The sequence below is a fragment of the Acipenser ruthenus genome, chromosome 15 (assembly GCF_902713425.1).
Source record: "Acipenser ruthenus chromosome 15, fAciRut3.2 maternal haplotype, whole genome shotgun sequence".
NCBI lineage: Eukaryota > Metazoa > Chordata > Actinopteri > Acipenseriformes > Acipenseridae > Acipenser > Acipenser ruthenus.
Window position 1 is genome coordinate 18,416,019 of NC_081203.1, and position 17,602 is coordinate 18,433,620.

Consider the following 17,602-nt stretch of genomic DNA (forward strand, 5'->3'; position numbering starts at 1 on the left):
CTCAAATGAAATCACGATCCAATTTATGGTAAACTCGGCTGTCAGCTGAGTCCCCAAAACTGAGCTGAATTCGAAAATGCAAAGCGGCCCAGAATTTGGGACGCTATCTAAAAACCAAGGCGGCCCAGAATTTGGGACGTTATCTAAAAACCAAAGCAGCCCAGAATTTGGTACGTTATTTGCAAACCAAATCGGCCCAGAATTTGGGACATTATCTGAAAAGCAAAGCAGCCCAGAATTTGCGACGTAAATGAAAACAGGGGCAGTCTATATGTAAAACTGTGTACATTAGAGATAAACTAATGTATCCTGTAACAAAACTGCAATAGAGTATACAATTTATATTAAAATATATCGCAAAAACGATTATCGATATATGCTACTTGAAAGAAAAAAGTACACCACCACAGAAAGCCAATTCTTACATTCGTGCATAACATGATAATTTATATAAAGTAATTACCCATAGTTTGTTATATCAGTACAGCGTAATACCACATTATATTTTAATGGTAAGGTTGTGGAAAGCAGATCACTCTCTCTCTCTCTCTCTCTCTGATCACAATGTTAAAAATGCCTGCAAGCTTTTCCACTCGTGTGACGACATATTCATGTGACAGACATGGACCAATCAAAACGCAAGACTGTTATGCGGTTCCATCCCAAAAACCTGGTCTGTGTCATACCTCGATCACCCTGTATACTCTATTTTCGAGCAGACGTCCGAGAGGAAGCAGGTGAGTGTTTAGAAGCTAAGAACATAAGAATAATTTGGGAACGGTAAAAGGCAATTCGGCCGGCCAAGGCTCGTCTCTTGATGGCACACCATTGCACGCTATGGGGGTAGTTATGATTACATTTATGGGGATGGGAACTATTTATAAGCAATTTAGTGAAAAATACAATGTAAAAACTAACAAGAACTGTAAAAACTATTCATCGATTGCAATTTAACAATAAATAGTAACTACGCGTGTTAATTTAAATAATTAAATGCAACGTTCAATAATTGATAGGCACTGAAGTCTCTACATTGTAATTTTTGGCGCATTTTAAAGTGGTATTTACGTTTTTTTTCTTAAACTATATTTTTATAACTTTTATTTGTTGTTAACCGCAAAAGTGAAGTCTGCAGTGTATCAAATTACAAAAAAAAACACAGCATTGTGTTGTGATGGCTCGAAAGCGTATTTTAAAATGAAAGCCTAAATAATCTGCTAAAAAAGTGCCTTATTGTATTTATCTTTATTTTTGTTTATATTGCTTATTATATTTTTATTTGTTTATATTTCTATTATATTATATATTTTGTATGTAAAAATCTGTCGTGTATATTTCATACATTCCTGAAAAAATTAAGGATTGTAACTCAATAAAAGGGGGGTTAAATGTAATGAACAGACTCACTGAATAGAAAATGAGGTTGGTTGTGCCAGATTTACGTCACTGCTATTGTTGCTGGGGTTTTAGTAGTGCCCGGGCGCTGAAAACATGACATTTTAGCTGGTAGTTCACTGGGCGTGAGCTGGGGGGGAAAGATAAGGCAGAAGAAGCAGCAAGGAGCAGTTAGTAGGACAGAATGTGGTCACCGACTGGGGCCGACGCTGTCGACATCCCAGGGGCGGAGGACCCGGCAACCGGAAACGGGATAGAAAAGAGGTCACCGACTGGGGCCGACGCTGTCGACATCCCAGGGGCGGAGGACCCGGCAACCTGAAAACACATATGAGGGTTAGACTTGAAAAGCCGCCCCTCGGGAGGAGATGAGAGAGGTACCCAGCATCTGAGGCTTATGTAAGGGGCGCTCGTAAAACCCCTGATTGGCCGAGACATCACGCTGCCTGGGACCTGAAAATAAGGACAGAGCATTGAGGTTAGTATAGGACTCGGCACGAGTGACCACGTCCTGAAGAGAGGCAGAATAGAAGAGAGCCTCGAGTGAGATGAGCGCAGGAGTTGCGACAGGACAGAGTTTGGCCGGGGGTCCGCTCTGACTCACGCGGTGAGAACCCCTGAAGGTAAGGGAGGCGGCTGCCTAGCCCTGAGGTCGAGGAAGTGAGCCTCACTTGCCCCCCAAAGGATGGACCCCCGGCACCTACGAAAATTCCCACACCGTGAGACAAACAAGACAGAACATGCCAACGCATAACATAAACAAACATAAACAAAAGACCAGAAGGACGAACAGAGGGAGATTAGTAAATTTGTTAGTGGGATGTGACTATGTGTATACCTGACTGTGTATACCTGCCGCTCAGTGGAGAGGAAAAAACCCCTTGAGGCGAATTTAGGGGAAAACCTCAGGTGGCCCCGGCGAACAGGTAGCCCCCACTCCGGGCATGCAGCAATTTTAAAATGGGCTGCTGCTATATCGGAGGGAGATGAATGGACGTAATAGTCTACTGCGGAAGAGGACCAGCGGCCCATGGTCTTGATCAGACTGTGATTGATGCTGGCTCTTGCAGCGGAGGTAGCTGCACCTATACGAAATGAATGGGGAGAATACAGCTGAGGAGGGAGGCCTTGCCTTCGATTATTTGCTTTCTAATTTTTGGTGAAATAGAATGGCTGGTAATAGCACGGGGAGAAGAGGAACTTGCTACAGTGGCTGAGGAGAGATTGAACTCTGGAGGAGGAACGGGGGGTACTGAAAAAGACGTACCAAGGGTATAAGCAGGAGTGCTGGAACTGAAGGCGGGTGGAGCCAAAGCAGGATTTTCCAGTTTGTCAAGACGGGCGCTGAGAGCTAGCTGAGAGTCTATAATGGGCTGGAGCAGAGTTTGCAGCTGATTAAAAGTGACCTGAGGTGCGCTGCTGGAGGAGGGGATGGGCGGGGTGAGTGACTGCGGCAGATGCTGTGGCTGCGTTGACTGCGCCGGCGGGGGGAGCTGGGCTGCGAAAGCAGAGTCTTGCGTATGCGCAGCAGGAACAGGAACGGAGAGAGTAGCAGAAGAGGAGGGCCTGACAGCTGAAGCTTGCAAGCGGGGGGGGGGGAAAATCGGCTCGGCTGACAAGGCTTCACAATAGGTAACAAATAGGGACATGCGATCTCCGCCGACGGGAATAGGAATGGACTTTTCAAAGAGTACTTTCAGCAGCTTAGGTGTCGTCCAATCTTTGTAGTGGAGCTGCAGTAGGGGCTGGCTAGTGGAACCGCGCTTTGGGCCCCGCTCCTGCCTAGCTGAACGCCGGGTGGAAGCAAGGTTGGCTGACGGGGCTGGCGCGGTCACGGACCGGGACGAGGAACGGAATGCCTGACAAAGACGGACCGGTGGAGGGGTCGGAGGCAGGAACTCGTCTGAGTCGGAAGGGAATGCGTAAACTGAAAGCTTTTCCATTTGGAAGCAGGTAAGACTACGCGTATTAATCTTGCGATGGTCTTTTTTTTTTTCGGGAGTAATGCGAAACACTACCAGTCAGGATTCAAAAAACGAAACACTAGACAGAAAAGGTGCAGGTGATCAGGTCTTAAATAGTAAATAGAAACTAATTAACTGGAGATTAGAAAATTGAAAGATTAGAGATTAGCGGCCCCCCCAGCTCCACGCCCCCCGAACCTCGCAAGCTAACATGTTGTGTACTTCAGTCAGTCCTGAAAATTGAAATGTGTTTGTTTTTTTATTGCTGTGTTTAACATCACGAATGGCATTTGCAATTACTGTATAATCTAATGGATTTGCTTTTTTTCCTTTATATTTTTTGTGTTTGGTTGGGGTTGGACTTCCTCCCTTGTTTAGTAATATTCAGTGTAATATTTAGTGTATTCATCACACCTGCAGTCCTACCTCTCTCCTTCACCATCACCTCACCTGTAATCAGCCCTACTTCCTTATTAGACACCTTTTTTCTAAGACTGTTCACCCTTACTTCACTTTCTTTTTTATATACAATCCACATTAATGTAATGTAATGCAGCTACACATTGAGGAAATGTAATTCAGATAATTACAATAACATACAAGGAATAAAAAATCCCTATTGTTTACATTTACATAATTTACATAATTACATTTAACCCCCTTTTATTGAGTTATATTATTTAATTTTTTCAGGAATGGCTGAAATACACAACCTACCAGCCAAAATGTCATATTTTCAGCGCCCCGGCACTACTAAAACCCCAGCAACAATAGCAGTGACGTAAATCTGGCACAACCAACCTCATTTTCTATTCACTATGAGTCTGTTCATTACATTTAACTGAGTTACAATCCTTAATCTTTTCAGGAATGGCTGAAATACACAACCCTCCAGTTGCCAAGTACCATGACAAACTAAAAAGAGATATATACACATAGATAATACATTATTAGCAATGCATTTCTGAAGGTATGTAAATCACATGGATTATTTTTGTGTTTTCATTTGAACAGCTATACTGTATGTTTGTACTCATTCACAACATACCTTAGTATGTGTTAACAGAATCCTATAAGACACAACTTATTCCCATTAGTATGGGGGTATACACCAGCAGTCATTAAAGGTACAAACTTGAATGAGATGGTTTAAAAAAACATCAATACTAAAAAGAAAATGACCTTTTTATTTGCTCCAGCATCACCAGCAGAAATGGTTTTGTGCTGGTACCCAGTGAGTGATGTGGACCACTTTCTTGGTCTGTAGTGTGAACCACTGCCGTATAATGCAGAATCCATTGCTTACAATACAATAAGTTACTACATTATTTTCTTTTTAATGAGATTATTTAAGTAAATGCACTTTTAATAACAAAGGACCCACATTGTTATTTTTAAATCTTGTTTAAAAGCGTTTTTATATATATTTTTATTATTGTAGTACTTTCTTCTATTTCTGTATTCTGTATTCTGCTTACCAAGTGCTTTGGGCTGCTTTTAATATTTGTACTTTTTGTTTCTGTATTTTACTCTGCTTGTAAAGCAATTTGAGCCACTGTATTACACATTGATTGCACTATACAACTAAAGATTATTATTACATTGTTTAAGGCAGTGATTCCAAAATTAATGTTATTTCAGAAGTAGTCTATCTCATTCCTACAGAGAAAAATCAATTAATAAATAATAAATTAGCTGGTGTTGAAGTGAAAGTCTTGGTCTCTGTTAATATATATTAAGCCTAATAAATGATCATTTATCGTCTTGTTTTTGCATTTATAGGTTACAGTAATTTATACAGTATATGCAAAAACAACTATATATATATATATATATATATATATATATATATATATATTAATAATACAGGAGACCTTGGTCATTAATAATATTCTTAAATAATATTAATTAAATTAATAATGAATGGCGAGCAATGTATTAATGTACCTTCTTGCTGCAACTTTTACTGTCTCTTTCAACCGTTATATGAGAGTGACAGGATGGAGAGACTTATTTTGGGAAAAAAAACAGGCGTTTCCGACATCGAGATGCGGAAGCAGCATTCACCGGAAGTTACTCCGGAAGTGAACTTGTTGCTCGCTTCACGAGATCCATTTTGTCAGGGTCATTTTATAGTTCGATTTATCAAAATGGTTGCTTAGGCTACAGCATTTTTTCTTTGTAGTTCAAAAGAATTCGCAGTACTTCACGTGACTTAGGATGACAGCGTGTGATCGCCATGGTAATCGGTGACATTTAGCTATTCCTGAAAAAAAAAAAAAACCGCTGGAAACTCTTGCAGCTTTTGTAAACTGAAATCTGAGTGGCCTGGAGGTGGAGGATGGGACTGAATAATAATAAAGTACCGTTAAGAAATGGAAGTTACTTTCCCCTCTGGCTGACAGCGATCCTGTCGATTATTTCTCTGTTGCTATCTGGTACATGCCTTTTTATTTCTTTCATCAGTTCTCAGCCATGATTGACATTTTTAGCTATTAAAACACCTTTTTCTGAGGGGTGCAGTATCTCTATTAAAACACCTTTCTAAGGGGTGCAGTATCTCATAGCTATTAAAACACCTTTTCTGAGGGGGTGCAGTATCTCATAGCTATTAAAACACCTTTTCTAAGGGGTGCAGTATTTCATAGCTATTAAAACACCTTTTCTGAGGGGTGCAGTATCTCATAGCTATTAAAACACCTTTTTTCTGAGGGGGTGCAGTATCACATAGCTATTAAAACACCTTTTCTGAAGGGTGCAGTATCTCATAGCTATTAAAACACATTTTTCTGAGGGATGCAGTATCTCATAGCTATTAAAACACCTTTTCTTAGGGGGTGCAGTATCTCATAGCTATTAAAACACCTTTTCTGAGGGGTGCAGTATCTCATAGCTATTAAAACACCTTTTCTGAGGGGTGCCGTATCTCATAGCTATTAAAACACCTTTTCTGAGGGGTGCAGTATCTCTATTAAGCAGAGTGGCGAGAGTTCAGCTGCATGAGTTGTCAGCACATCATAACCAATGTGTAGTTCAGAGTGTTGCAGCGCGGGGTTATCAGGCAGATATCAGACTTAAAGAGCATGGAAAGCAAGAGAGAACAGGTGGGTCTTGAGAGTTGATTTAAAGCAATATGTTGAACAACTTATATGTAAAATGTTTTTACTTTCTGAAACACAATTCCATCATGGATCCTATATAGACTTTTTCGAATATTTAAATTATGACTGAATATCCGAACATAAAAATGATGTGTTTGTCCCAGCACTAAAATAAATATAGAAATAAATAAATACATGTTGAAATAAATAAATATATAGACATTTATGTTTTTATTTCTATATTTATTTATTCATTTATGTGTTTGTTTATTTATTTATTTTTCATTTTGGCGAAGCAGCTACATTATCCCTTTCATCCTCTAAAATCAATAGCAATCTCTAGCAGCACATTGCGCTCCATCGCAGAAGCAGTCAGAGTCGCTTCACCCACATCAAAGTCTGTTTGAAACAGGTTCCCATCTCCATTAGGACTCTTTGAAACAGGCAGAACCACTTTAGACATTAAATACTCAATCTGACCACACCACCCTTTTGATTTTTGCACGGGGAGTATGTTAATTAGGTACCCACCTCGTTTGCATAACATTCCTCATACTGTCAGAATTGGGGTTTTGTGACTGTTCTCATCCTTCCTGGCCATTTTTTATTTTTGCTCGGAACAAGAAAAATAGTCGGAAAGTTAAAATCCCGCCACAAACGCCGTCCCCGACGGTCAGAAAAGCTTTGATATTCAGGGCAATTGTGTTTTTTAAACCAGCCAAAAAACACATTTGCTTTTAAGATGTACTGTATATATTACAAAAGCACACATGAGTGCTAGACGTTTATTTAAAATAAAATAACTGGTGAGTGTTCTCCCAGCTTACAGTACCAGAACCGCTGTTTTTTATCTGAGATCAAATGCAGTAGGTCCAAGGAAGAAAAAAAAGCTATTCAGAATGTATGTGTAAAATTATATTGTCCAGAACTGTCTGCAGATAGTCTTTAAAAAAAAATCTGCGTACCAATACATTTCATAAATTGGTGACGAATAAAAAATAAGTGTGATTTGTAATTTTACTGGATTCAGAGCTCCAGAACTCAGACGGCTGGAGGGCGTGGTGTGCTATACAGGGCATCCTGGTGATTGAAGTTCTGTGCTGGTGTTGACATCATAATCGAAAGGAATAGAAAAAAAACATGTATGATAAAAAAAGGCTATTTACCTGCTAGATGCTTTCAAAACAAGCCAAATGTGTCTAGAAAAACGGCACTCTGTCAGCAATGATCAATTATTTTGCACATCTTGTAATGTATCTTTGGAGAAAATGTGATTGATCACTATTTATCTTCAGAATCACACATTAAACAAAAGGATACTGTAGAGGCTGCTAAACAAAACGTAAAACAAACAACAGTGTTCAGAAAACAAACTTGAAAGTCAGTGCAGACAAAAAGTATTCCTGTCGGTTGTATCCAAGTTAAATCGGCACTACAGGTACGATCCAGCACCGCCACCTCGCTTCAAACAACCTGCTGCTTACTTTTTAAACGCAGTTAGAATTTTAGACCCGAATAGACACGTTTTTCTTTCTTTTGACTCGGTACTAATAAAATAAATTCCTGGATGGGACAAACAACATGACAACAAAAGTGCCCCTTTATTAAAGTATGCTCTTATTGTATTACTTGTATTGTAACGCTTGAAATGTTTTTGCTTACGATTGTAAGTCGCCCTGGATAAGGGCGTCTGCTAAGAAATAAATAAAAATGCTGGATGCCCTTGGGTAACCGAGTTTTGGGACTGTTTCTAATCGATTTCCACATCTGTATAACTTGGCAAAGCTTTGCCTTACACTTCCAACCAATTTAGTGGATGCAGACGTGCAGTCTCAATGTATGGGCAAGTCCACACCAGACAGAGAATGTCAGCAGCACCTGCTGGGGGACGTTGCATGCTTGCCTTTAACAAATGACAGCACTGTTTTAGTAAGGAAGCAAGTACTGTACCACTATTTTTAGGCTTTTATTATTATTATTATTATTATTTATTTCTTAGCAGACGCCCTTATCCAGGGCGACTTACAATCGTAAGCAAATACATTTCAAGTGTTACAGTACAAGTAATACAATAAGAGCAAGATAAATACAATGACTTTGGTTCAAGCAAGTACAAGTGTGACAAAATACAATTCAATACTACAGCAGATAACAGTGACAGTGATAGTTACATCAAGATATGATTAACTACAAAATACTACAGATTAAACACTTGGCAGATTACAGTACTCTGAAGTACAGGATTAAATGCAGTAAAATAGGGGGCAGATAAGAGCAAATAAAGCGCAATTAAGGAAGGGTGATTAGTGTCCCAGGGGAAAAACAGAGGAGTTCTACAGGTGCTGTCTGAAGAGGTGAGTCTTAAGGAGGCGCCGGAATGTGGTCAGGGACTGGGCGGTCCTGACATCTGTAGGAAGGTCATTCCACCACTGCGGAGCGAGGGTGGAGAAGGAGCGGGCTCTGGAGGCAGGGGAGCGTAGAGGAGGTAGAGCCAGTCTTCTAGTGCAGACGGAGCGGAGAGGTCGAGTGGGGGTGTAGGGAGAGATGAGGGTCTGGAGGTAGCTGGGTGCAGTCTGGTCAAGGCATCTGTAGGCTAGTACAAGAGTCTTGAACTGGATGTGAGCGGTGATTGGTAGCCAGTGGAGTGAGCGGAGTAGTGGAGTTGCGTGGGAGAAGCGAGGCAGAGAGAACACCAGGCGGGCAGCGGAGTTCTGGATGAGCTGGAGCGGACGGGTGGCGGACGCAGGGAGGCCAGCCAGGAGGGAGTTGCAGTAGTCTAGGCGGGAGAGTACCAAGGCCTGGACCAGGAGCTGGGTGGCGTAGTTGGTGAGGAAGGGTCGGATTCTTCGGATGTTGCTCAGGAAGAATCGGCAAGTGCGTGCCAGAGTGGAGATGTGCTGGGAATAAGAGAGGCAGGGGTCCAGGGTGACTCCGAGGTTCTTAGCGGAGGAAGAGGGAGAGAGTGTGGTAGATTCCAGAGGAACAGAGATAGAGAGATCAGAGGAGGGGGAGGAGGAGGGAAAGAAAAGGAGGTCAGATTTAGAGAGGTTGAGTTTGAGGTGATGCGAGTGCATCCAGGAGGAAATAGCAGACAGACAGGTAGAGATACGGGAGGAGATGGTAGAGTCAGAGGTGGGGAAGGAGAGGAAAATCTGAGCATCATCAGCATAGAAATGGTATGAGAAACCATAGGATGCGATGAGGGGGCCCAGGGAGCGGGTGTAGAGAGAGAACAGGAGAGGACCCAAGACTGACCCTTGGGGGACTCCTGTTAAGAGAGGGTGAGGTGTGGAGGTTGCTCCACGCCAGGTTACCTGGTAAGTGCGGTTGGAGAGGTAGGAGGAGAACCAGGCCAGAGCAGTGCCAGAGATCCTCAGGTCAGCGAGAGATGATAGTAGAATAGAGTGATCAACAGTGTCAAAGGCAGCAGAGAGGTCGAGGAGAATTAGGACAGAGGAGAGAGAGGCAGCTCGGGCAGACTTAAGTGAGTTGGTGACAGACAGGAGGGCAGTTTTAGTGGAGTGAGCAGAGTGGAAGCCAGATTGGAGAGGGTCGAGCAGAGAGTGGTTGGACAGGAAAGCAGAGAGCTGGCGGTGTACAGTCCGCTCGAGGGTTTTGGAGAGGAAGGGTAGGAGGGAGACAGCACGGTAGCTCTGGAGGGAGGTGGGGTCGAGGTGGGGTTTTAGTGCTCTGAAATATTATCTACTTAGGTTTATTTAATGTTTAAAAGGTCCGCGAAATGTCTGCAAAATCCGAATTTTACTCCATAACCTACCGGGAAAAATATGTACATTCTCTGCGATTTAAGTAGACCCATATTTAATGGTACCTTTAACAGTCTCCCAGTATCCACACTGAGGGAGAAGCGCTAATGCAAGGAGCCAGTGTGTTCCAGTGGTTAAAGTCCAGGGCTTGTAACCAGAAGGTCACCGCTTCAAATCCCACCTCTGCCACTGACTGACTCACTGTGACCCTGAGCAAGTCACTTAACCTCCTTGTGCTCCATCCTGCGGTTAAGATGTTAAATCAATGTCCTATTGTAAGTGACTCTGCATATAATGCACAGTTCGCAGCCTGCCTCTGTAAAGTGCTTTGTGATGGTGGTCCGCTATGAAAGGCGCTATATAAAGATATTATTATTATTATCTCTTTGATACAGGACTGACTGATACAAATACTACCTAACCGAAGTACTAACTTGAGGACTTCAGAATGTCGCTGAAGAAGTTTGCCACTTTCTTCATCTTCCTGATCTGCACATCATTCACCCAAGGCAAGGCTTGTAATTCATTGTGAATAATTATAATAATGATAATACTAACTGGAAAACATGTTTTTGTAAACCAAAGCTACGACTTGAGAGCGTCCTGACACAGCAGCATTTTCTGAGAGGGAATCTCACAGAACCGCTTAGTAGCAGCACTGCCCATTGCTCTGAATTGGTTCTTACTTGTTTTATACGTTACAATGATCTGAAAATGTCCATTTGCCTTTACACTTACCCCTATCATAGTGACTGAAACTTGTAGATCAGGCTGCTTTCATACCCTGAATAGTTCTGCAGGGAATTTACCAAGACAACATGTCATAGTTAAACACATTCTCCCTTTTAATTACATCTTGCCTGCATTTTGTGGCCAGGTTTAATGAGTTGGTTTTACAATATGTGCTGTTTGTTCCACTGATAACCTCTTTAACTTTTCTGTGTTTTTTTTTTCTAGGATGGTCTTGGGGGAAGCAGCAGGAGGCAAAAGGTTAGATAACAAAATGTTGTACAGTTCTACAGTTCTGCAGGTTTTCTTTGTTTAAGCGGTTGGATGTTTGTCAGATCTTTGCGCAGTCAACCTTTTCTACTTTCATTCTGGAATGTTTTAGCGGTAAATTCTGCAAAGTTAAGTTCATGTGTTTGATCGACTCCACCTAGAACATGTTCTAGTCTTACAATGAGCAGCATGTTCTGCGTGTTGGAGCGTTCTGTCCCGTACGTTTCTGGGAAAGCTGTGCTCATGACAGTTGTATAAATGATGATACTGTTAAGGATCACAGACAATAAAAAGAGTTTCCAAATTGATGTGCGTCACACTTCACATGTTTGCATATACCTGGAGAACCATTATCCAATTGTCATGAAACGATATTAACATTATTTAGCTTAAAGAGTAAGTAGCAGGGTTCTGATAAATCTAGAGCAACCCGTCCCCAGGTACTGCTATATCTCTTTAAATAACACACCTGCCATTTTTCTTTTCATTGTTAACATCCTGACCACTTTTTACACTTAGAACGTTAGTCTGTTTCGGAGCTCTTTTTAAAATGTCCGCTCTAGTGCACTGATAGTGTAGGGGTTATTGCCCACATTGTCAAACCCGTCTGGGAGTTTTACTCTTGGAGCGCTACAATACATTGGGTGAAAAGTTTTATGTTGCAATGTTTGTCAGTTCCATTTTTGTATTTGTACAAGGAAACTGATAACTTCGTTCACTTTGTTTTGTTTTTTTCTAGGATGGCAAAAGGTTAGGGCACAAACTTTTACACAGTACAAGCACTTGTATGAAAGAACAAGCTGTGATGATGGGAATACTGTTTTAACAGTACTGTTCAAGACAGACATTGGCATAGCAGCCGGCATCATGTTTGGGTGTATTTTATTATACCAGTTACAAGCTCCCAGTGCCAAGTTCAATTTAGGGGCGAGATGAAAGTGCATGTAGTTTCTGGTATTTATTGCTTTATTTAAAGTCTTTTTCAATTGATTTTTTAATAGGTCTTAAACAATACAGAATGCCACTTACGTTTTGAAAAGCTGTCCTCATACTGCTTCCATTGCTGAATATGTTTCTCCCCATTGATGAACAATACACTTACCCTGAAAACTTCACTTTATCTAGAGGAAGACGGGTGGTCTTGGAAAGCAGTTGCTGGAATGGGAGCGGGTGCAGGTAAGCCTGACTGCTGAAGTGTAAGAACAATCCTAGAATTGATCATTTAGAGTTTATCTAGGTTGATTAGTTCTCTTAGAAAAATCATTTTATTGACTTTACTCTGAACACACATACACATGCTAGACACAAGGAATGTTTAATCAGTAGTAGTATTTTATTAAGTACACATATTAAAAAGAAATCAGAAAAGTCAGAAAGTCAGTCTCTTAGTTTCTAAACACAAAAACACAAGTCAAAGCTCTCTCACAACACCACACTTCCACTGCATCTCCCCTTCAAGAGTCACATGAAGGAACACAGAAACATGTGACTCATTGGAAAAGCAACCATTGGTTACTGAGTAGGAGAGCCAAGGCTTCTGGGAGTTTGAGTTCTTGTAAAACTCCCAGACGCGCCTCAGTAACTCATTTTCCAATGACTCACTTGTTTTCAGTGTCTCTTCCTCCCTTCATGTGACCTCACTTTGAAATAGAATGCACTGAAATATCTGGAAGGAGCGATTAGTACATTTATTTCATTATTCAAAACAAACGATAAAATCTAATATACGTTTACCATTATATACTGTATGTGTGTTTATATAGAAAACATGAGGGAAACACAATTATAGTAATTCCTGTTTGGTAATATTCACTGTAAGGGAACAAAAGTGCAAAGTGATGAATGGCTCACAGTCGATTCTCCCTGTCGATTTCCCCCACTGACTCCCACAGTACTACACACTGATATCTCGCTCTCTCTTTAGCTGTAGCTTTGGTCGCTGCCCCGGCTGTTCTAACTGCGGCTGGCTTCACATCTGCAGGCATAGCTGCAGGATCTGTTGCTGCTAAAGCAATGTCCGTTGCAGCTGTCTCCAGCGGAGGAGGAGTTGTGAGCGGGGGTGTGGTTGCCACTCTGCAGTCTGCAGGTAAGCAGCAACAGGGTACTGATTAACCCTTAGCAGTCCATTTATTCAGCGCGTCTCAGGCGCGTCAGGTCCAATTTATTTTCACAAGCACAGTTTATTTTAGACGCAGTAAAACAGGTTTAAAAGGCACTGCATATCAACAGGACACTCAGTACTGCATCTCCAGCCCCGCCCTACCCCTTGTTTGCTGCATTTTTCACATACCTCTTCATAGTCGTACATACCATACCAATAAATCATCTCCTGATCACTTGTTTTTATCACCAAACTCCTCAATAATGCGATCCAAGTCATTATTTTATTACTATAACATCTTAAAAAAGCTCTGCAAATGTCTGTGATATTCTTTGAGTGCTGGATGCAGAAGCAGCTATCCTGTTTGTTTATGTCCGTGTTATCTATGTGATGCCGGGGCTATCTGTATTCATGAGATACTCCCTTTTTTCGGCTTCTCTCGGCTCCTATCAATCTCACTCGGCCATTGAATGGTTTTCTCCGCTTTTTCTGTAGAAAAAACGACTAGAGACCTGTTTTTTGCGTACATAGGACCGCAAAGGGTTAACACTATAATTGGGGGTAGTGTTATACATTAGGAAGAGCTAGCCCTCGCTGTGAGAGCTGTGTGTGAACCACAACCATCACTGTGATCAGTCTGTGAACGGGGCGTATGAAGGGTGGGGATTATAAAAAGAAAAGGGGACTAAACTGAGAAAGGAAGAAAAGGAAAATAGAAGATGATGTAGGGATGATCTGTTGATAAAGAGCTGTGACTTTGGTAATTTTTGTTTACGTTGAGTGAGGCACACACACTGATCAGCTGAATTGCTGAAAATAGCTGTCCATTCTAGGTGTTGTCAATTATTAGCACGCAGGAGTTGTCAATTATTAACACACAAACTACTGTTATTGACAATTTCAGTTGTCTGGAAAAAAATTGCATAAGAAACTGCTGGTGTATCTCTGTCCTAAAGTCAACTGTTTTCTTCCTCCAGGTGCCGCTGGGATGGGAGTTGCTGCAAAAACAGTTGTTGGTGTTGCTGGTGGAGTTTTGGGATATTTAGGTGGGAAGGATGAGAAGGACTCACAAGAGGAGTAACAAGAAACCTTGTGAGAAAATTAGACAAACACTAAAGGAGGGGTGTCAAGTTTAAGCATGGAAATACAAAAAGAAACTAAATAAAATCGATGACGAACGTTTCGACTTTCTTAGTGTCTTCATTGAAAATAAACATCCTATCTTTTAAATGCCTTAAATTAAACAACAGAAAGAAACCTCACTCCTTTTGACAAAGACTTATTCAAATGTTTGTCTAATTTTAAGACTGCTGCTTATCTTAGTGGTGTGGTTATAGGGGTGGGAAGCAATGCTTTAAAATACTTGTCTTACCTCTCATTAGCACTAGCAATGTTATTAATGGTCTTTGATTATTTTTTGAAGATATTTCAAAATAGGTAAATACAGTAGCTCCTACTTCCTGGTAAAAAATAAAAAAATCACTTCCTGCTCTGTAGCCCCATATCACTCCAATGGTCTCCCTGCAATCAGGTCACGTGACCTGCTGCACAGGAAGTGATTAGATACCAGGAAGATCCCAAATTAAAGCATAAAAAACTAGTAATGAACCAAAAACACAAGAAAAGGGGCCAGAGATAGCACTGCTAGTGCTAATAAGGGGTGAGAAATATGATTTTGAAAACCTTAGCACTCATTTACACTGTACTAAAACTTCTGGTTTCAGTACAGTGGTATAGCGGTACTAAGCAGTATCATGTAGTGTCTGCTGTAAGGGTCATATTGTTAAATTGTGCATTTTTATATGCTGTGCGTTATACTCATTAAAAGAACAGATTGCAATCAGATTGTGTGTTTGTTTTTATTTTTTATTTTGTATTTTAATCAAAAGAGAGATGTTTTGAAATATAAATATCCAGTTCTGACAGTACAGATGAGCAGTAAGCCTGAGCTTGGGGTTATTAAAAATAAGATTATTTAATGAATTTATATATTTGATATGTCACTATCAAAATCTGGAACAAGACTAACAGTGAAGCAGAGATGGGGTGTGTGAGGAAGCTGCTCCCAAACATCATCATAACAGAATAAAAATAACCAGACTTTCGTTTCCTCCAAGGGGAGGAGCCATGGCCAGGCGGGGGTATAAGATCTCTCGGGAGATCGTTGTTTAGTGGCTAGTGTGAGAGATTGTCTCCTTGTTTTTGAGGGAGGCCATTATAGCTGCTGCATTAGTTTTGTTTGAGTAGCCGTGTACTCCAGAGAGCTTTATTATTTTTGCAATATTTCAATGTGCCTGTGGCAGGGTGCCCCGCCCCTGTGTGTATTTTGTGTTTTATGTTGTATGTATGTATGTATTAGTGCACAGAGTGTGGCTTGTCATATATAGTTGTATTTCGGCACAGGGATTGCACAATCACTCCATGTGCAGATGTACCAAGATTCCAATTGATTGATTGATTAGCAATCGAGTCTCGGTACAGCTGCAAAAAAGATGCAGTGTTTCACTCACTCGTGGTCGGGTGTTCACCGTGGAGAAAGGGAGTAGAGAGAGGAAGTAAAATAAATCAAAAGAAAACAATTGCTACACGTGCTGCTTAAACACCAGCACGATACTTATTTGATCCGTGTCCGTCTGTTTGTTAGTCTGTTTATTTTGGCCATAGCGCCTTTTTGTTTCTGTCAAGTGTTTTTGTTTTGTTCACCCTTTTTATTTTTCAATAAACCGGCGCATCAGTGCATTCATTCATTCACTCACCGCTCTGTTGTCTACTTGCTTCCTGGCCTGACGTCACCACCAGCCAACCGACGTCACACTTGGTGTCAGAGAAGTGGAAAACAGCGCCTTCAAGACGCAGGCCAGTAACAGTACTGTGTGTACAGATTTTTGTGAAGAGGATTTTTTTATTTGTTTTGAAGAGGAAAGATGGAGAGGAATGCATACATGGAGCTAAAGTCAGGGCAACTATGGGACTGGATTAAGGAGCATCCAGGGCTAGAGGACCAGTCCATGCCCATGGTAATTAATGCCCTGTGGCAGAGGGATGGAGCCCAATGGAGGGCCTGGCAGCGAGGACACAGCCCAAGGTCACTGGAGGAGGTTGTAGAGCTGGTCCTCTGCTACCTAGAAGTGTCTCCAGCGCGAGAGGGAGAGGCCCCGCTGTCTCCAGCACGAGAGGGAGGAGCCCCGCTGTCTCCAGCATGACAGGGAGGAGCCCCGCTGTCTCCAGAGAGAGAGGGAGAGGCCTTGCTGTCTCCAGAGAGAGAGGGAGAGGCCTTGCTGTCTCCAGAGAGAGAGGGAGAGGCCTTGCTGTCTCCAGAGAGAGAGGGAGGGGCCCCGCTGTCTCCAGAGAGAGAGGGAGAGGCCTTGCTGTCTCCAGCACGAGAGGGAGGAGTCCTGCTGTCTCCAGCACGACAGGGAGGAGCCCCGCTGTCTCCAGCACGAGAGGGAGAGGCCTTGCTGTCTCCAGCACGAGAGGGAGGAGCCTGGCTGTCTCCAGAGAGAGAGGGAGAGGCCCCGCTGTCTCCAGAGAGAGAGGGAGGAACCCCGCTGTCTCCAGCGTGAGAGGGAGAGGCCTTGCTGTCTCCAGAGAGAGAGGGAGGGGCCCCGCTGTCTCCAGAGAGAGAGGGAGGAGCCTCGCTGTCTCCAGCACGAGAGGGAGGAACCCTGCTGTCTCCAGAGAGAGAGGGAGGAGCCCCGCTGTCTCCAGCGCCAGAGGGAGGAGCCCCGCTGTCTCCAGCAGCAGAGGGATGAGCCCTGCTGTCTCCAGAGAGAGAGGGAAGAGCCCTGCTGTTTCCAGCACGAGAGGGAGGAGCCCCGCTGTCTCCAGCACCAGAGGGATGAGCCCCGCTGTCTCCTGCACCAGAGGGAGAAGCCCCGCTGTCTCCAGCACGAGAGGGAGGAACCCCGCTGTCTCCAGAGAGAGAGGGAGGAGCCCTGCTGTCACTCCCACCTCCACTGCTTGGGGTTGCCTATCCTGCACCACATGGGGTTGCCTGTCCTGCACTGCATAGGGCTGCCGAGTCTCCATCGTCTGGGGAGGCTAGTTTGCCGTCCCCTGCGGAGGCCAACTCGCTGTCACCTGGAGATGCCTGCTGGCCTCTGAAACATTTTGTGGATAAGCTGATTGTGGATTGTTGGAAATACTGGCAGGGATGGAGTTAAACTCTCCTCCCTGTCCAGGTTGATTGCGTCAGGTGGGAGCAATCAACCAATTAATTATTCAATGATCACCCAGCCTCCTGGCATAAAAGGAGGCCTCAGCCGCCTAGTAGAGAGA

General features: G+C 42.7%; 1 protein-coding gene across 1 annotated transcript; it reads left to right on the forward strand.

The window, feature by feature from the left end:
* Positions 1-650: 650 nt before the first annotated feature.
* LOC117422317 (interferon alpha-inducible protein 27-like protein 2A) lies at positions 651-15,169 on the forward strand. Its single transcript, XM_034037172.3, has 6 exons — positions 651-737; positions 10,620-10,733; positions 11,182-11,214; positions 12,349-12,399; positions 13,148-13,309; positions 14,302-15,169. The coding sequence occupies exons 2-6, from the start codon at positions 10,673-10,675 to the stop codon at positions 14,403-14,405; spliced, it is 411 nt and encodes a 136-aa protein (XP_033893063.2). The 5' UTR covers positions 651-737; positions 10,620-10,672; the 3' UTR covers positions 14,406-15,169.
* The last annotated feature ends 2,433 nt before the right edge of the window (positions 15,170-17,602 follow it).